This window comes from Stomoxys calcitrans, chromosome 1 (genome assembly GCF_963082655.1).
Source record: "Stomoxys calcitrans chromosome 1, idStoCalc2.1, whole genome shotgun sequence".
Classification (NCBI taxonomy): Eukaryota; Metazoa; Arthropoda; class Insecta; order Diptera; family Muscidae; genus Stomoxys; species Stomoxys calcitrans.
In genome coordinates, this window is record NC_081552.1 from 211,004,877 (window position 1) to 211,020,451 (window position 15,575).

The 15,575-nt window shown below is 39.8% G+C and overlaps 2 protein-coding genes across 4 annotated transcripts in view; one reads left to right on the plus strand and one right to left on the minus strand.

Annotated features, from left to right (window-relative positions):
- The window catches only part of LOC106092952 (capon-like protein), a 977,840-nt gene that overhangs the window by 916,514 nt on the left and 45,751 nt on the right, over nucleotides 1-15,575 (minus strand). The gene's annotated exons all lie outside the window — the stretch shown is intronic.
- The window catches only part of LOC106086374 (proton-coupled amino acid transporter-like protein pathetic), an 85,890-nt gene that overhangs the window by 44,635 nt on the left and 25,680 nt on the right, over nucleotides 1-15,575 (plus strand). For 2 of the 3 annotated variants that reach the window (XM_059361278.1, XM_059361279.1), the window contains 2 exons: nucleotides 13,064-13,334; nucleotides 13,528-13,601. In XM_059361278.1, coding sequence (XP_059217261.1) covers nucleotides 13,320-13,334; nucleotides 13,528-13,601 — 89 coding nt within the window. In that variant the 5' untranslated portion in view covers nucleotides 13,064-13,319. The remainder of the gene's footprint in view (nucleotides 1-13,063; nucleotides 13,335-13,527; nucleotides 13,602-15,575) is intronic. The other variant, XM_059361280.1, reaches the window with a different exon arrangement.

Below are 15,575 nucleotides of genomic sequence, written 5' to 3' on the forward strand. Positions count from 1 at the left end.
AAGAAGGGAATTTCACGAAAAGCTCTTTAAAAAAAACCTCATTCTTTGATCATCCAATTTGTCATGGAATGTCCCATATGTAATATTGTGCCCAATATTCTTGTTTTGATTGTAGTTTAGGGATAGCATGTATGAAGGTGGGTAGGCAGGCAGGAAGGAAGGGGCATGATAAGGAACCAATTTCATAAATAAACAAATTGTATAGCGTATTTTTCCCCCAAACTAAACTGACCTTGACCATGGCAATCTGTAATCTGCAATGTTTTGATAATTTCCCTTTTCCCATTTGTGTGTATTTAAAGAATCATTGAACTATACTAATGGCATTGAGATAAAACCGCAACGAAAAAGGGATTAGATTAATCATAGCACATAGTCTGGGGAATGATTTGGCAACTTTGTTGTGATAATAAACAAAGGGGAGAAAATATGTTTGCATAAAATGTCAGATAAAGGGGAAAAAACCAAGAAGAAAATAGATTTAGGCGAGAGGAAAAAGTGAGAATGTTTGATTTGAAAGGAAATCGTCCAATATAGTTGCACTTATAACTAGAAAATATCATAGTAGAAGTCAAGTTATGAGTAAATGGGGAAAAATCTTCTATTTTAAATCATTGACTAGAGTCTAGCATATCAAAGAATAAATTTCAGGAGCTTGAGATGTTATTGCCAACAAAAGCCTAGGATCCCCCACACAAATAATGTGAGTTATGTCTTAAGGATTTCCTCTTTACTCCGAACTCTTCCTAAAGTTCTTAGAACCTTTGGCTCCGTACTATGTCTTAAGGATTTCCTCTTTACTCCGAACTCCTCCTAAGGCTGTTAAACCTTTTTGATTTCGTATCACATTCCATCACCTCAACTATTTGGTGGTGTCTTGTGGCAACGAAGCACATTAAACTGAAATTGAAGTCAATATTCATTTCGATCATTGACATTCTTTACTTCTTAGAAATTTGATCAACCAAATGCCTGCTACCCAAATTCTAAACCCCCCCCGATGTGTCAATGAACCTCTTCAAGCATAAATTAATATCTCACAGATATCACATGTAAAACGAGCCTATGCGGTTCACATCAGAATTTTTTGGTTTCCAATTTTCAATTGATTTATGATACTCATAAACTATGCCAATGAGACGAAAAATTTAAGTGCCTTTTATTGATAGTCTTCTTCTTCAAAGAAGCGAAAACTGTTTAAATTTTGTTTGATTTTCCACATATGTCTGGCACAGAAACCCACAACAAAGAAACTCAGACTCAATTTGATTAAAAGTGTCTGCGTTTTTATTAAAATCTTCTATGCATTTTGAAAAATTTGCCTTTTGAGATTGAACTTGAAACGTTGTGACAAATTTAATAAATTGAAATGTTAACAATAATTTATTTATTTTTAGAGATGGGAGGGCCGGAGGCATGGAACAATTCTATAATAATAAACTCAATATCTGTTTTGGATACAAGTGAGGCTTTTTTTATTGGATTCAGGCAATGACAAAAAAATTCTATCAATTAGCTCGTTTTGAAAATTTGATTTTTATAGCCATCGCCATAGGAGGGGGGAATACTAATCAAGTCATTCCATTTGTAACAACTCGAAATATTGGTCCGCGACTTTCAACATCCGTGCCAAGTAGGATCCGAATACTCAGATATAGCCTCCCTATAAACCTATCCCCGGAGTTGATTTCTTGAGCCTTTAGAACCCTGAATTTTCATCCGACTTGGCTGAAATTTGGAAAAAAGACTTGTGTGATGACTTCCAACATCCATGACAAGTATGATTCATATCGGTCTATAAACAGATATAGCCCCCATATAAACCGATTCCCGGATTTGACTTCTTGAACCTGTAAAAGCGTCAATTTTCATCCGATTTGCCTGAAATTTGGAACAAAGATTTGCGTTATGACCTCCAATATCCGTGCCACGTTGATCTCAATCGGCGTCAATTCTCATCCGATTTGTCTGAAATTTGAAACAAAGACTTGAGTTATGATTTCCAACATCCATGCCAAGTTTTAACTGAATCGGTCTCTAAACAGATATAGCCTCCATATAAACCGATCCCTGGATTTAACTTCTTGAGCCTGTAAAAGCCTCAATTTTCATACGATTAGACTGAAATTTGGAATTTGAGAGACTTGAGTTATGACTTTCAACATCCGTGCCAAGTATGATCCTAATTGGTCTATACACAGATATAGCCCCCATATAAACCGATCCCCGGATTGGACTTCTGGAGCCTTTAGAAGCCTCAATTTTCATACGATTTGCCTGAAATTTGGAACTTGAGAGACTTGAATTATGATTTCCAATATCGATACCAAGTACGATCCGAATCGGTCTATAAACAGATATAGCCCCCATATAAACCGATCCCCGGATTTGACTTCTTGAGCCCTTAGAAGCCTTATTTTTCACCTGATTTGGCTAAAATTTAGTAGTAGTCACCAATTATGACCCATTTCCTTCTAGGGCGCATAGTTTAGGAGATACAATTTTTGTTTTTTTTTTGAAAATTCGATGAAATTTTTGATTAAGGCCCGTTTCCCTCTAGGACGCATAGTTTAAGAGATACATCCATTTTAAAGTTTTAAAATGTAAAAATCGATTTTGTGGTTTTTCCAGGAAACTTTGTAATTTTTGATGAAGTCACAAAGGCCCATTTCCCTTCAGGACGCATAGTTTGGGAGATACAGCCATTTTAAAGTTTTCAAACTGAAAATTCGTTTTTGAGGATTTTCGATGATATTTTGAAATTTCTGATGGAGTCACAAATTAAGGTTCTTTTCCTTCTAGGACGCATAGTTTAGGAGATACAGCCAATTTAAAGTTTTCAAAGTGAAAATTCGATTTTTGATGGATTTTCAATGTATCGCCTCGATGGAGTCACGAATTAAGGCGATAATTCGTGACGGAGTCACAAACTATGGCGATACTTCTTTGGCCCGTTGAGTGGTGCGGACGTAACTTGTAATACGTGGTTAGTTTTGGTACAAATTGTAAGTCATTCAAGAATAGCTATGATAGTTTTGATGATCTGCGTCTGTGACATTGGGGCGGTGGATCCACAGCCCAGGAGTAGGCTTTGAATGTACTCCATAGGCGCAACAGTTGCGGTGCTGGTATCTGACCCTAACATGTTATCTGTTATTGAGATCTCGATTGGTGGAGAGGCTGTGCCCGGTTCAACTATTGTAGCTTACAGATGACTGGTGAGCAGGCGCTTTTGACGAAGACACCCGGTTAGAGGTTTAAGGACACAGTCGAACCTATTTTATGTTCGTATGCCTATAATTTGCCTAGGCCATTGGTCTTCTCCGTCAAACCAATACGTTGGATCTAAGGTGCCGCTGGATGCGTAAAGAAACTCATAGTGACAAGAACGAACGAACGAACGAATCTTGTGAGGATGGACTCCTGGCGGACTCAGAAGACAAGGCTAACGCAACAGTGGTGGAAATTCTGAATCCTGACTATGGCCCAGTATCTGGAGGAAAAATCTCCACCATTATGAGGCCGCTTCGTCGGCCCTACAGGTCCTTCTGATGGCAGAAGGATTTGATGTGGTTCTTATCCGGGAACCATGGGTGTGATAAGGAATGCTTCGTGGACTAAGAATGCCTAGATTTAAACTACTGAAGGGTACGGGAAATAGGAGACACAGAGCCTATATTCTTGCAAAGAGTAGTCTAAATGTTTTTCATTTTCCGCCGCTAGGCAGTGAAGATTCAGTAGTAGCCAGTCTTGAAATTAACAAGAAATAGACGTTAAGTTCGGCCGGGCCGAACTTTGGATACCCACCACCTCGGGTATATATGCATACCACTTTTTGTCATAATCCGGTGAAAAATGCATAATTTATACCTCCATAGTAGCTTTATCGAAATATTGTCCGATTTAGACCAAGTTCGGCACAGACATTGAGTGGTCTAATAAGTACAAGTCATTGTTCAATTTTGCAGATCAAAATATTGTTTTTTTTGTATAGCTGTATCCAAATACAGACCGATCTGAACCATATACGACACGGATGTCGAAGGGCCTAACACAACTCACTGTCCCAAATTTCAATTAAATCGAATTATAAATGCGCCTTTTAGTGGACCAAGACTTTAAATCGAGAGATCGGATCGGAGAAACGATCTGGGAAGAAGGATGTCGAAGGGCCTAACACAACTCACTGTCCCAAATTTTGGCAAAATTGAACAATAAATGCGCCTTTCATGAGCCCAAGATCTTATATTAGTGGATGGGTTTATATGGCAGCTATATCCAAATCTGGACCGACCTGGGCCACATTGAAGAAGGATGTCGAAGGGCCTTACACAACTCACTGTCTCAAATTTCAGCAAAATAGGATAATAAATGTGGCTTTTGTGGGCCTAAGACCTTAAATCGGCGGATCGGTCTATAGGGGGACTATATCAAGATATAGTCCAATATCGCCCATCTTCGAATTTAGCCTACTTATGGACAAAAAAAGAATCTGTGCTAAGTTTCAGCTCAATATCTCTATTTTTGAAGACTGTAGCGTGATTTCAATAGACCGACGAACGGAGATGGCTAGATCTTCTTAGATTCTAACGACGACCTTTATAGGATCGGAATTGGCTATATTGATATGTTGCAAACGGAATGACAAAATGAATATACCCCCATCCTTCGGTGGTGGGTATAATACTGGCTGGCTGCCCTATACATGGCTCACGATTCAGAGATGCCACCATCAAATTTTACATTGCTGGTTGAGGCTGCTTCTGTCCGTCTTTACGGGTCAGTGTCTACTCAGAAAACGTGCTGACAGCCTGATGGTTACAAGTAAGGACTTTTGCCGGAGCTGTGGGACCTTTAAGGAAGAAAGAGGTTATATGCTGTGTGTGAAGAAAAAGTTCCACCTTAGGTTGTCATTTCTTACAGAACTTGTCTGTTGCAGGGGATGTGAACATTCGCAAATTGTTGGGCTTTTTAAAGTGATCTGAATGGCTCAACGGTAGGAACTAGAAGGCATCTTCCTTCTTCTGTTCCTGTTCTGCTTTTTCCAATTTTTGAAGAAGCCAACGCGAAAATAAGATTTCAATAGAGAAAGCTTTCTATTACATATTGGCTTATAATTGCTTTAACAATGTATTGAAACATATTTTGTTCCCTCACAAAGCAATAACAAAAAGTTCATGTGCTGACTTCAAACTTGGTCGCGGAGACACTGATGTTGCAAAACACATTAAATGTCTTATTGAATTGGGAACTTGTGTTCTACCAACTACCAATAAATTTTTTTGAGTACGCTATTTGGCTTTTTCGTACATCAAAATGTATATCAGCCATGAAGACTAGAAAATATCTTCGATTCATTTGCGCCAAACAATTATAACTAAAATTAGATTTGATTGACATGCTAATTGGGGAATATTTAAAATTGAATTATCTGTATATGTATAACAAAGATAAAAGTGATAATTGATGGAATATTTTTTTAACAACACTTGTATGCATAAACAAAATATTAGCGAGTATAACATACAACGGAGGTGGGTATGGGAATTTTTGAAAAAGAGTCTTTACCAACCAAATCATATTTATGTGAGGTATATTTTTCTTCATTCTGAATGCATAGTAAGTTATGGGGCTTAAATAATTCATTATCTGTCGGGTCTATGTTATGCCTTTGCAATACCACCACCGGCCTAAAGAATGAAAGATTGTCTACAAGAGCCTTTGTAATAATTTATTTGCCGCGGTAAATAACGACAAAACAAATTAGCATAATTTTCCAATAAATTATTTAAAACTAAAACTGGGGCATGGGTGTACGATATCTTCTTCTTTTTCGATAAATTAGTTACTAAATTCATAAAATATCGACTTTTTTTTGCTAGACAACATTTACACCAATTTACTTTTAAGAGTTATGTAAATAATATTCTGTCTGCGTTTAGTTATGGAAATTCATTACAAAACTAGTTAGCGGAGCATTTCATTGCTAAACGCTGTCAACATCAATCTCCAGGTCAAGAGGTTGCTAGAATTTCCTCTTGTTGTTGATAAGATAACTTTATGAGAAAATAAAAACAAGTTGGAAAATATTGGGTTGCCCAAAAAGTAATTGCGGATTTTTCATATAGTCGGCGTTGACAAATTTTTTCACACCTTGTGACTCTGTAATTGCATTCTTTCTTCTGTCAGTTATCAGCTGTTACTTTTAGCTTGCTTTAGAAAAAAAGTGTAAAAAAAGTATATTTGATTAAAGTTCATTCTAAGTTTTATTAAAAATGCATTTACTTTCTTTTAAAAAATCCGCAATTACTTTTTGGGCAACCATAAAATCAAGTAAAACAAGTAAAAGCGTGCATGGATCGCATTTGTCGAGTTCTTTTCCCAATATCTATTTTTAGGCAAACAAAGGATAAAAGGAAGGAATTTCTATGTTATTAGAGCAATATCAAGCTATAGTCCGATTCGGGCCATAATTAAACTGAATGTAAGAGACCATAGTAGAAATCGCCCTCTAGAGGCTCCAGAAGTCAAGACCCCAAATCGGTTTATATGACAGCCATATCAGGTTATAGACCGATCTCAACCATTCTTAACACAGTTGTTGGAAGTTACAACAAAACACCTCAAATCGGATAGGAATTGCGCCCTCTAGAGGCTCAAGAAGTCAAGATTCAAGATCGGTTTGTATGACAGCTGTATCAGGTTATAAACCGATTTCAACCATAATTGACACAGTTGTTGGAAGTTATAACAAAACACCTCATGCAAAATTTCAGACAAATCGGACAGGAATTGCGCCCTCTAGAGGCTCAAGAAGTCAAGATACGAGATCGGTTTATATGGCAGCTATATCAGGTTATAAACCGATTTCGACCATACTTTGGACAACTGTTGAAGGTCATAGCAGAACGCTATATGCAAAATTTCAGCCAGATCTGATAGGAATTGCGCCCTCTAGAGGCTCCAGAAGTCAAGACCTCAGATCGATTTATACGACAGCTATATCAGCTTATAGACCGATCTCAACCGTTCTAAACACAGTTGTTGGAAGTTATAACAAAAGACCTCATGCAAAATTTCAGACAAATTGTATAAGAATTGCGCCCTCTAGCGGCTCAAGAAGTCAAGATTCAAGATCGATTTATACGACAGCTATATCAGCTTATAGACCGATCTCAACCGTTCTAAACACATTTTTTGGAAGTTATAACAAAAGACCTCATGCAAAATTTCAGGCAAATCGTATAAGAATTGCACCCTCTAGAGGCTCCAGAAGTCAAGACCCCAGATCGGTTTGTATGACAGCTGTATCAGGTTATATACCGATTTCAACGGTTCTTAACACAGTTGTTGGAAGTTATAACAAAACACCTCATGCAAAATTTCAGACAAATCGTATAATAATTGCGCCCTCTAGCGGCTCAAGAAGTCAAGACCCCAGATCGATTTATACGACAGCTATATCAGCTTATAGACCGATCTCAACCATTCTTAACACAGTTGTTGGAAGTTATAATAAAAAACCTCATGCAAAATTTCAACCAATTCGTATAAGAATTGCGCCCTCTAGCGGCTCAAGAAGTCAAGATTCAAGATCGGTTTATATGGCAGCTATATCAGGTTATAAACCGATTTCGACCATACTTTGGACAACTGTTGAAGGTCATAGCAGAACACTACATGGAAAATTTTTAGCCAAATCAAATAGGAATTGCGCCCTCTAGAGGCTCCAGAAATCAAGACCCCAGATCGGTTTGTATGACAGCTGTATCAGGTTATAGACCGATTTCAACTATACTTTGCACAGTTGTTGGAAGTTATAATAAAACACCTCGGGCAAAATTTCAGACAAATCGTATAAGAATTGCGCCCTCTAGATGGGGTTTGGTCCAGAGGGATCTGGGTCTGAGACGAGAGGGCCTGGCTGAACAGTTAAACAGGTGACGTGTGCCGTGTGGTGCCTGCTCACAATCGTGACATACATTCTGCACGTTGGCATCAATCCTTGATCTGTAGGAGTTGAGGCGGCTGTATCGGTCGGATCGTAACTGAGCCAGAACTACTCTGTTTTGCCGGGGGAGGTCAATTTCTTCAGGTGCAATGGGAGGCGGTCTTTCTCCAAGAAGCACATTCACCCGGCAGCCATTTAACGCATGTGCTACCGAGTCTGCATGAATGTTGTCTAGACCTGCTTGATATGCCGCTCAATCTAAAGATTCTCTTCGCTAAACATCTGGCTCTAGATCATTTAGATCCATTTTAATTAAGGCTTCTGGGCATTCGATATCCATCCACAATATGATGATTTGGATGGTTTCCGCGTTAACAGACCAGAAGGTATTGCTCAGACAGCATGTAGTTATGTCTTCGCACTGGTAGAATCTTTGTCTCTGGATGGAGGTGGTCCACGTGGGAGCTGAGGAGACAGCATGTCGCACTGATAGATCTGAATATTATTTCAGTACGTGCCACAGAGCTGACGAGACCACACTGGCGCTGCATAACATAGCATAGACCGGCCAATTGCTATGTGCGTGGTCAACAGTGTTTCTTTGTCTGCACCCCAAGTGCTGCCGGGAAGTGACTTGAGTACCTAGTTTCTAATTTGGACATTATAGCAGATTACAGTGGTATGTGAGGGAAATTTTTAAAAGTTGTCAAATGTGACACCAAGTGTTTTGGGACACTTGATGGTCGGAATTGTTACTCCATCGACCATCCACCCAACACAGCGATTTGGTGGCAGATATCTTCAGATCTCTGGCAGCGAAATAAGAGGCAAGTTCGTTGAGGTAGACGTTTAACCTATCGCAGATGTTAACAATAGTTGGCGGGGCGCCTGTTGCCATGATTGTACAGTCGTCCACATATGATACCATCTCTATGCCGTCCTGTGGAGGTGGAATGGAGAATAGGTAGAGGTTAAACAGTGACAGAGATATCACTCCGCCCTGGGGAATTCCTTGTTTCACTCCACTGTGTTTCGATTTTTTTTATACCAAAATTTCGCAAAAGACTGGCGACCACACAGATAACTCGCAACTCAGCGTTTCTGGCTGGAGGGACGTATTGGCGATGTCCTCTAATAGTTTGGCATGACTGACCTAGTGTCGAATGCCTTCGATAGGTCCAGTGCCACGAGGACCGTCGTATTACATGGCCGGAGCTGATTGAAGCCACGTCAAATGTGGGCGGTGATGGCAGTGGTTGTGCTATGCAGTCTTTGAAATCAATGCTGAGGCTCGGTGAATGTAAATTCTCAAACGAGGCTCGGGAGGAGTAGCCCCTCAAGCGTAATGACTACTGGTGAGGGAAGGGAGATCAGTCTGACGGCTCCCCTTACTAAGGTCCTTTCCAGGCTTTAGTAGCGGGATCATTCTGCCCATCTTCGAGAGTGTTCAAAGACAGGTTGATGACAGTTGTAAGGTACTCGACTCAAGGAAGATTTAGATTCTTTAGCATCAGTGTCGGGTTTTCGCCGGAAAACCCGATTCCGTTGGGGCCCAACGCCTTGAATGATTTGGCGCCCCTAATGACATACGTAACTTCCTCGACGGTAAATTGTGATGGCTGTCCTTCGGCTCGGAGACCACGGATACGGCGAATGGTTCTCCTCCTAGCCCTATCACTCACGGGATGGACAAAAAATTGACGGCTGAACAACCTGACACTTCTCTTTGGATCAGTTACAGTTATGTCGCCAAAAGTGACTGAGGCCCTGTCATACTTTCCGCCGTGGTTTGAGTATGGCTTTACAGTAGACCACAGCTTGCCTAAACCTGTACCTGAGTTGCATTGCTCCAAGTGTTCCAGCCACAAACTCAGCTTATGTTCGTTGACTACCCTGTCTACCGGGGTTCGAGAGTGACTTATTAGTGGACCACAGCTTGCCTTAACCGATACTTAAGTTACATTGCTCCAAGTGTTCCAGCCACAAATGTTCGTTGATTTTGGGGTAGTGGGGTCCGTGCAACGAATCCCATCAGTCTCGTCTGCAAATACCACTGCCTGCGCGTAAAACCAGCGGTTGGTGCGTAAATGATGTCTTGGAAGTTCCTCTCGCCAACTAGCACAGTTGAGGGAGTGTCAATTCACTGAAGCGGCGATTGATGTACTCTTTGAAGTCGACCAAATCGGCCATCTTCTGATTGATAAACGTCCGGCGCTCAGAGGTTATGAAGAATTATGGGGAGGTGGTCTGATCCCGGATTGTAATATTTCATTCATTGCTGCCACAAAATCCTTAACCGTTTTCCATTCCATGCCCCTAAGTTGCAATATCTCTTCATCTTCCCCACATGCCCGCAATCACTGCCAAATATTAAATTTCCCATAAACATTCCATTGAGAAACAGGCCATACTTATCTCATATGAATGATTGTAGTTCCATTAAAGTTTAGGCTCAATGAGAAGGGACCTTCCTTTTTATGCCGAGTCCGAACGGCGCACAGTGTTGCCCCGGTGGACACAAGTATTTTAAGATCACAAATTCAATATTTATATTCGGAACCATGCTAATATTGGACTCAAACGAAAGATTTTTAGGAGTAGAGGGCGAATTTGATATCCACTTTAGGGGAGAAATGTCTGCGGAACCGTCCAACCCTATTATTTAACATACATAACAATAAAGGGCTCAAATAAAAGGTATTAGATAGTGAAACAAGACGCAGCGGAGCGGGCCCGGTTCGGTTAGTCTATTCTATAAAATTGAAAGTGTTGGCGCTTTGTTTTTTTTTGTTCCGAATAGACCTAAAAAACGGCTGAACCGATTTTCATGGAATTTTTACGAATGGTAGAATTTTGCCTCCCGGTGAAAATAGGAAACTTAACTTTATTTGTGATATCCGCAAGGGGGGCGAACCCTCCCCCTTACCAGGGCTGCGGAGTCGACCGGAGTTGGGTTTTTTAGGCCGGAGTCGAAGTCGGAGTCGGACTATTGAGCCGGTGTCGAACTCCGATTCGGAGTTAAGCACGTTTGTCCCGACTCCGAAGCGCTCTCCGGCTTTATATTCCGACTCTTACTTAGACTCCGACCCGTGGTCGAAGTCGAGGGTTACACTCCGCAGTCCTGCCCCTTACCACCATTTTCAAAAAGGCCGCTTCTCGGTGATGGGTGCATTGATTTAAGTGAAGTTTTTTATGCCTCAGAAACATAAAATTGGTATTAAACTTTGGGGTCAAAAAACTGTGGGGGACGCCCGATCCTAAACCCATCCAAACGGACATGTCTACCGATTGTGACAATATGGGTATCAAATGAAAGGTATTTAATAGTAGAATACGAACTTGATATAAGAATTTGACCTTATGTGTAAGGAGTCCCGCTCCACCCCTAAAAACCTCTCGAAAATTACATGTTTACCTATTGGGGCAATATGGGTTTGAAATGATAGGTAATTGGAAGAAGATAAAGTCCCAGGGAGGCTGCCCAACCCCAATTATCAACCACAAACGGAAATATAGGCCGATCGTGACAAAATGGGATTCAAAGGAAAGGTGCTTCAGAGTAGAAACTTTTATACAAGTTTGAGATCTATTCACAGGCGGTGTCGCTCCCCCCCGAATGTACACCGAACGGGACAAGATGGGACTCAAACGAAAGGTATTTGAGAATAGAATACGAAAATTATATAGAAATTTGGGCCAATTCTCGGGAAGTCGCCACACCCAAAATTATGCCTCAAATGGACCATATGTACAGCAAACGGTGTACAAGTGTAAACTCAATTATAAGGGACTTTTTTTACAGCCGAGTTCGAACGGCGTGCCGCTGTGCGACACCTCTTTGGGGAGAATTTTTTTACCTGACCATGCATGGCATGGTATCGCGAAAATGTCGCCAGCATTAAGAGGGTATAACCACCGCTTTAAATATTGTCTGATGTTCTCGCCAGGATTAGATTGCAAGCGTTCAACGTCATAATTGGATATGGGATGAAAAGGCGCAGCAAATTGGGCCCCCTACGACAAGTTTTTCGTAAAAAAACAAATTTTTAAGGAAACTAAAAAATCAAATTACTTTCAAGGCCCGCTGAAAAGTTAAGTTGCTTGCCATTTACATCAATCATTGAGACTTCAATTCAAATTTCATGGTGATGGGGCCCAATTATCTCATTGTCTTTAGGTTATTAATCTTTCACACAGTACGCTCTAGAGTATCTTGTATGCGATGGGGAGGAGACTTATTCCTCTGTAGTTGGCACATTCCCTCTTGTCTTCTTTCTTGTGTACGGGACATATTATGCTGAGGTTTCAATCATCGGGAAATGCGTTCTTCTAGCCAGATTGCGCAGATAAGCTAATGCATACGCCTTATCAGCGTGTCGCCTCCGATCTTAATTAGTTCAGCGGGTAACCCGTCGGCTCCTGCTGCCTTGGTGTGCTTTAGTCGGGTCGCTGTATGATTGACAAAGTTTCATATTCATAATCATATTCGTACTTTTCGATCGCAAGCGTTCAACGTCATAATTGGACATGGGATACAGTGGCACGAGTTCGATATCCACATTCAGGGTGAATAGGCGCAGCAAAGCGGGCCCCCTACGGCTAGTTTTCCATAAAAAAACTAATTTTTAAGGAAACTAAAAAATCAAATTACTTTCAAGGCCCGCTGAAAAGTTTAGTTGCTTGCCATTTACATCAATCATTGAGACTTCAATTCAAATTTCATAGAGCCATACAAAAAAAAAGGCGGCAAACACCAAAAAACATGCGATCTCAGTGTACACGATCTTCATTCAATTGAGGAAACATTACAGAATGTCAATTATTATACTAAGTTAATTAAAAGCAATTGCCTCTGTGGCAATAGACAAATGATACGTAACCCTCAAAAAATAACATACCAAACTAGGAAGTCATAGAGAAATGCCTGGGATATTTACTTGGATTAATGTATGGCCAAACCAGCAGATATGTTTCAATTGATCCATTGATTGTAGAGCAAGAGAAAAATAAATCTTAAACCCTTATATAGTGAAAAAGACACAAACATATTTTCTATTAATTAAAAATCAATTCTAAATCAGACATGTATTTCGTTATTCTCTTCTCTTGCAGCATTCGTCAACTGTAATTCGTTGAATAACGCCGCAGAGAATTGACATCAAGGGGCTCAAGAAATTTTCAAAAGGGAAAATTTTTCCTCTTGATAATTAAACAGAACAACGCGCCATCAATTAAACAATCAATCACGACAAGGAAAAGAGGAAACAGCCACGAGAATCTATTGCACTTTTAAGTTCAATTGAGAGGGAATCTCACAATCAATACAACACAACACAACCCCAGGCCATACAACGCAACAACAACAAAAATGGTGAATATAACCGTAAGTGGAAGTGTTTCCCTGACATTCCATTTACCCTAGCTGTAGTTATTTGCCTTTTTGCTTCCTTAATTGTTTGCGAGTTGAGCTGTGATGCGCAAACAAATTGAAGATGCTTGTAAACTATTGGCAATTAATGAATTAAATCTGTTCGCTATTAATCAACACATGTTGTGCGATGTCTTTTTGATTGCAGGATAGCACCAGCAAACATGCACCCCAAGAAATGGAGCAGTTTTTGCCCGGCGATGGATTGGGTGGAAATACGAAGTGAGTTGAAAAATTATTCTACTAATAAAACATTATGTGTAAGAGATCTTAAATAATTTTTCACACTCCTGATTGAAGCAGTTTCAATTAATCATTTGTTTGGATCAATTAATTTCGTGATTGAAACCGATTTTTATTTGTTTTTTCTGTATAGCCTAGAAACTTATATAGCAGCCCTCGCATTACTACTGTTGGCATTCGTTATCACAATCTTTCCGGCATTTCCATGGGCAGGCGGTCTTTGGCCCATACCTTTGACCATGTTTAACAGTTTCCAAGAAATATTTCCCCCTTTTTTTATAACCCTAACTACTTTTAACTACTACCGCTTTCTATGCTCACTAAAGATAAGTAACGCCACATCATAATTGCGGCCTTTTTAATTTGCAAAAAGAAAGAATTTATTGCCACACTAACATTTGTGTTACTCTCATCTAAAACAACAATTAAATAATTTAATAACGACATTGATGATAGCTCGTTTGCTGTGGCGGCTATAATTTTCAAATGGACATCTCCGCTTATCATGTGCCCCTCTAATAGATCTAATAAAGAATTTCCGCCATGGAGTACCATTTAAAAAACAAACAAAAAACGCACTAATTGTCCATTGAAAATGCCAACCAAGAAATGATTCATTATCAAAACAGAGCAGCACTATAAAATGTCATCACTTAGACGGGAGGACGGGTTAGATTTTGGGATCATTCGCATAAAAAAGTTCAAAGGCATTAATGCAGAGTGAGCGGGAAATTCTATTCTATGGGAGAAATAATTCAAAACCGAAATGGGGTGTAGATGTTGCAAATGCAAATTTACTTAGACCGGCAAACTTCTCAAAATATCAATGACTGCAGTCCGATTCAAGTTTAAGCTCAATGATAAAGGACCTCCTAGTAAGAATGGCGCACAGTGGGAGAAAATAAAAAAAAAATAGTAAAAACTATGACTTGTGAGAACGGGTAGAGATGTCTCTTTGAGATTTAGAATGGTAAGAGCTGAGATGTTTGCGAGATCGTGTGTCCGGCAGTCTCTTGGCAGGCCTTTAAAAAAATGCTGCTAAATTTTCATTTGTGGTCCGATTTTCAAAGTTCTTTATTTTTGCTGGATAGTGCTCAAAAATCCCTACAAAAAAGTCCGCTTAAGGTATACAATATCTCCAGTGGTTTCGAGGATATAGGAGTCTTGATTTTTATTTCTGGAAATTGTGGCCGGGTTTGGCTTCGTATTTTGCAATTTGCTATGATATTTGTGATTCGATTTTCATTTTTATACCCACCACCATAGAATGGGGGTATACTTAACTAGGCATTCCGTTTGTAACACCTAGCAATATTCGTCTAAGACCCCATAAAGTATGTATTCTGGATCGTTTCGACATTCAGAAACGATCTAGCCATGTCCGTCCGTCTATCGAAATCACGATACGGGTCGAACGAATAAAGCTAGCCGCTTCAAATTTTGCACAGGTAAAGGGTGATTTTTTTGAGGTTAGGATTTTCATGCATTAGTATTTGACAGATCACGTGGGATTTCAGACATGGTGTCAAAGAGAAAGATGCTCAGTATGCTTTGACATTTCATCATGAATAGACTTACTAACGAGCAACGCTTGCAAATCATTGAATTTTATTACCAAAATCAGTGTTCGGTTCGAAATGTGTTCAAATTTTGACAAATTTTGTTCAGCGATGAGGCTCATTTCTGGTTGAATGGCTACGTAAATAAGCAAAATTGCCGCATTTGGAGTGAAGAGCAACCAGAAGCCGTTCAAGAACTGCCCATGCCCATGCTGTTGGACGCAACGTTACGGTGAATGAACACATTTCGAACCGAACACTGATTTTTGTAATAAAATTCAATGATTTGCAAGCGTTGCTCGTTAGTAAGTCTATTCATCATGAAATGTCAAAGCATACTGAGCATCTTTCTCTTTGACACCATGTCTGAAATCCCACGTGATCTGTCAAATAC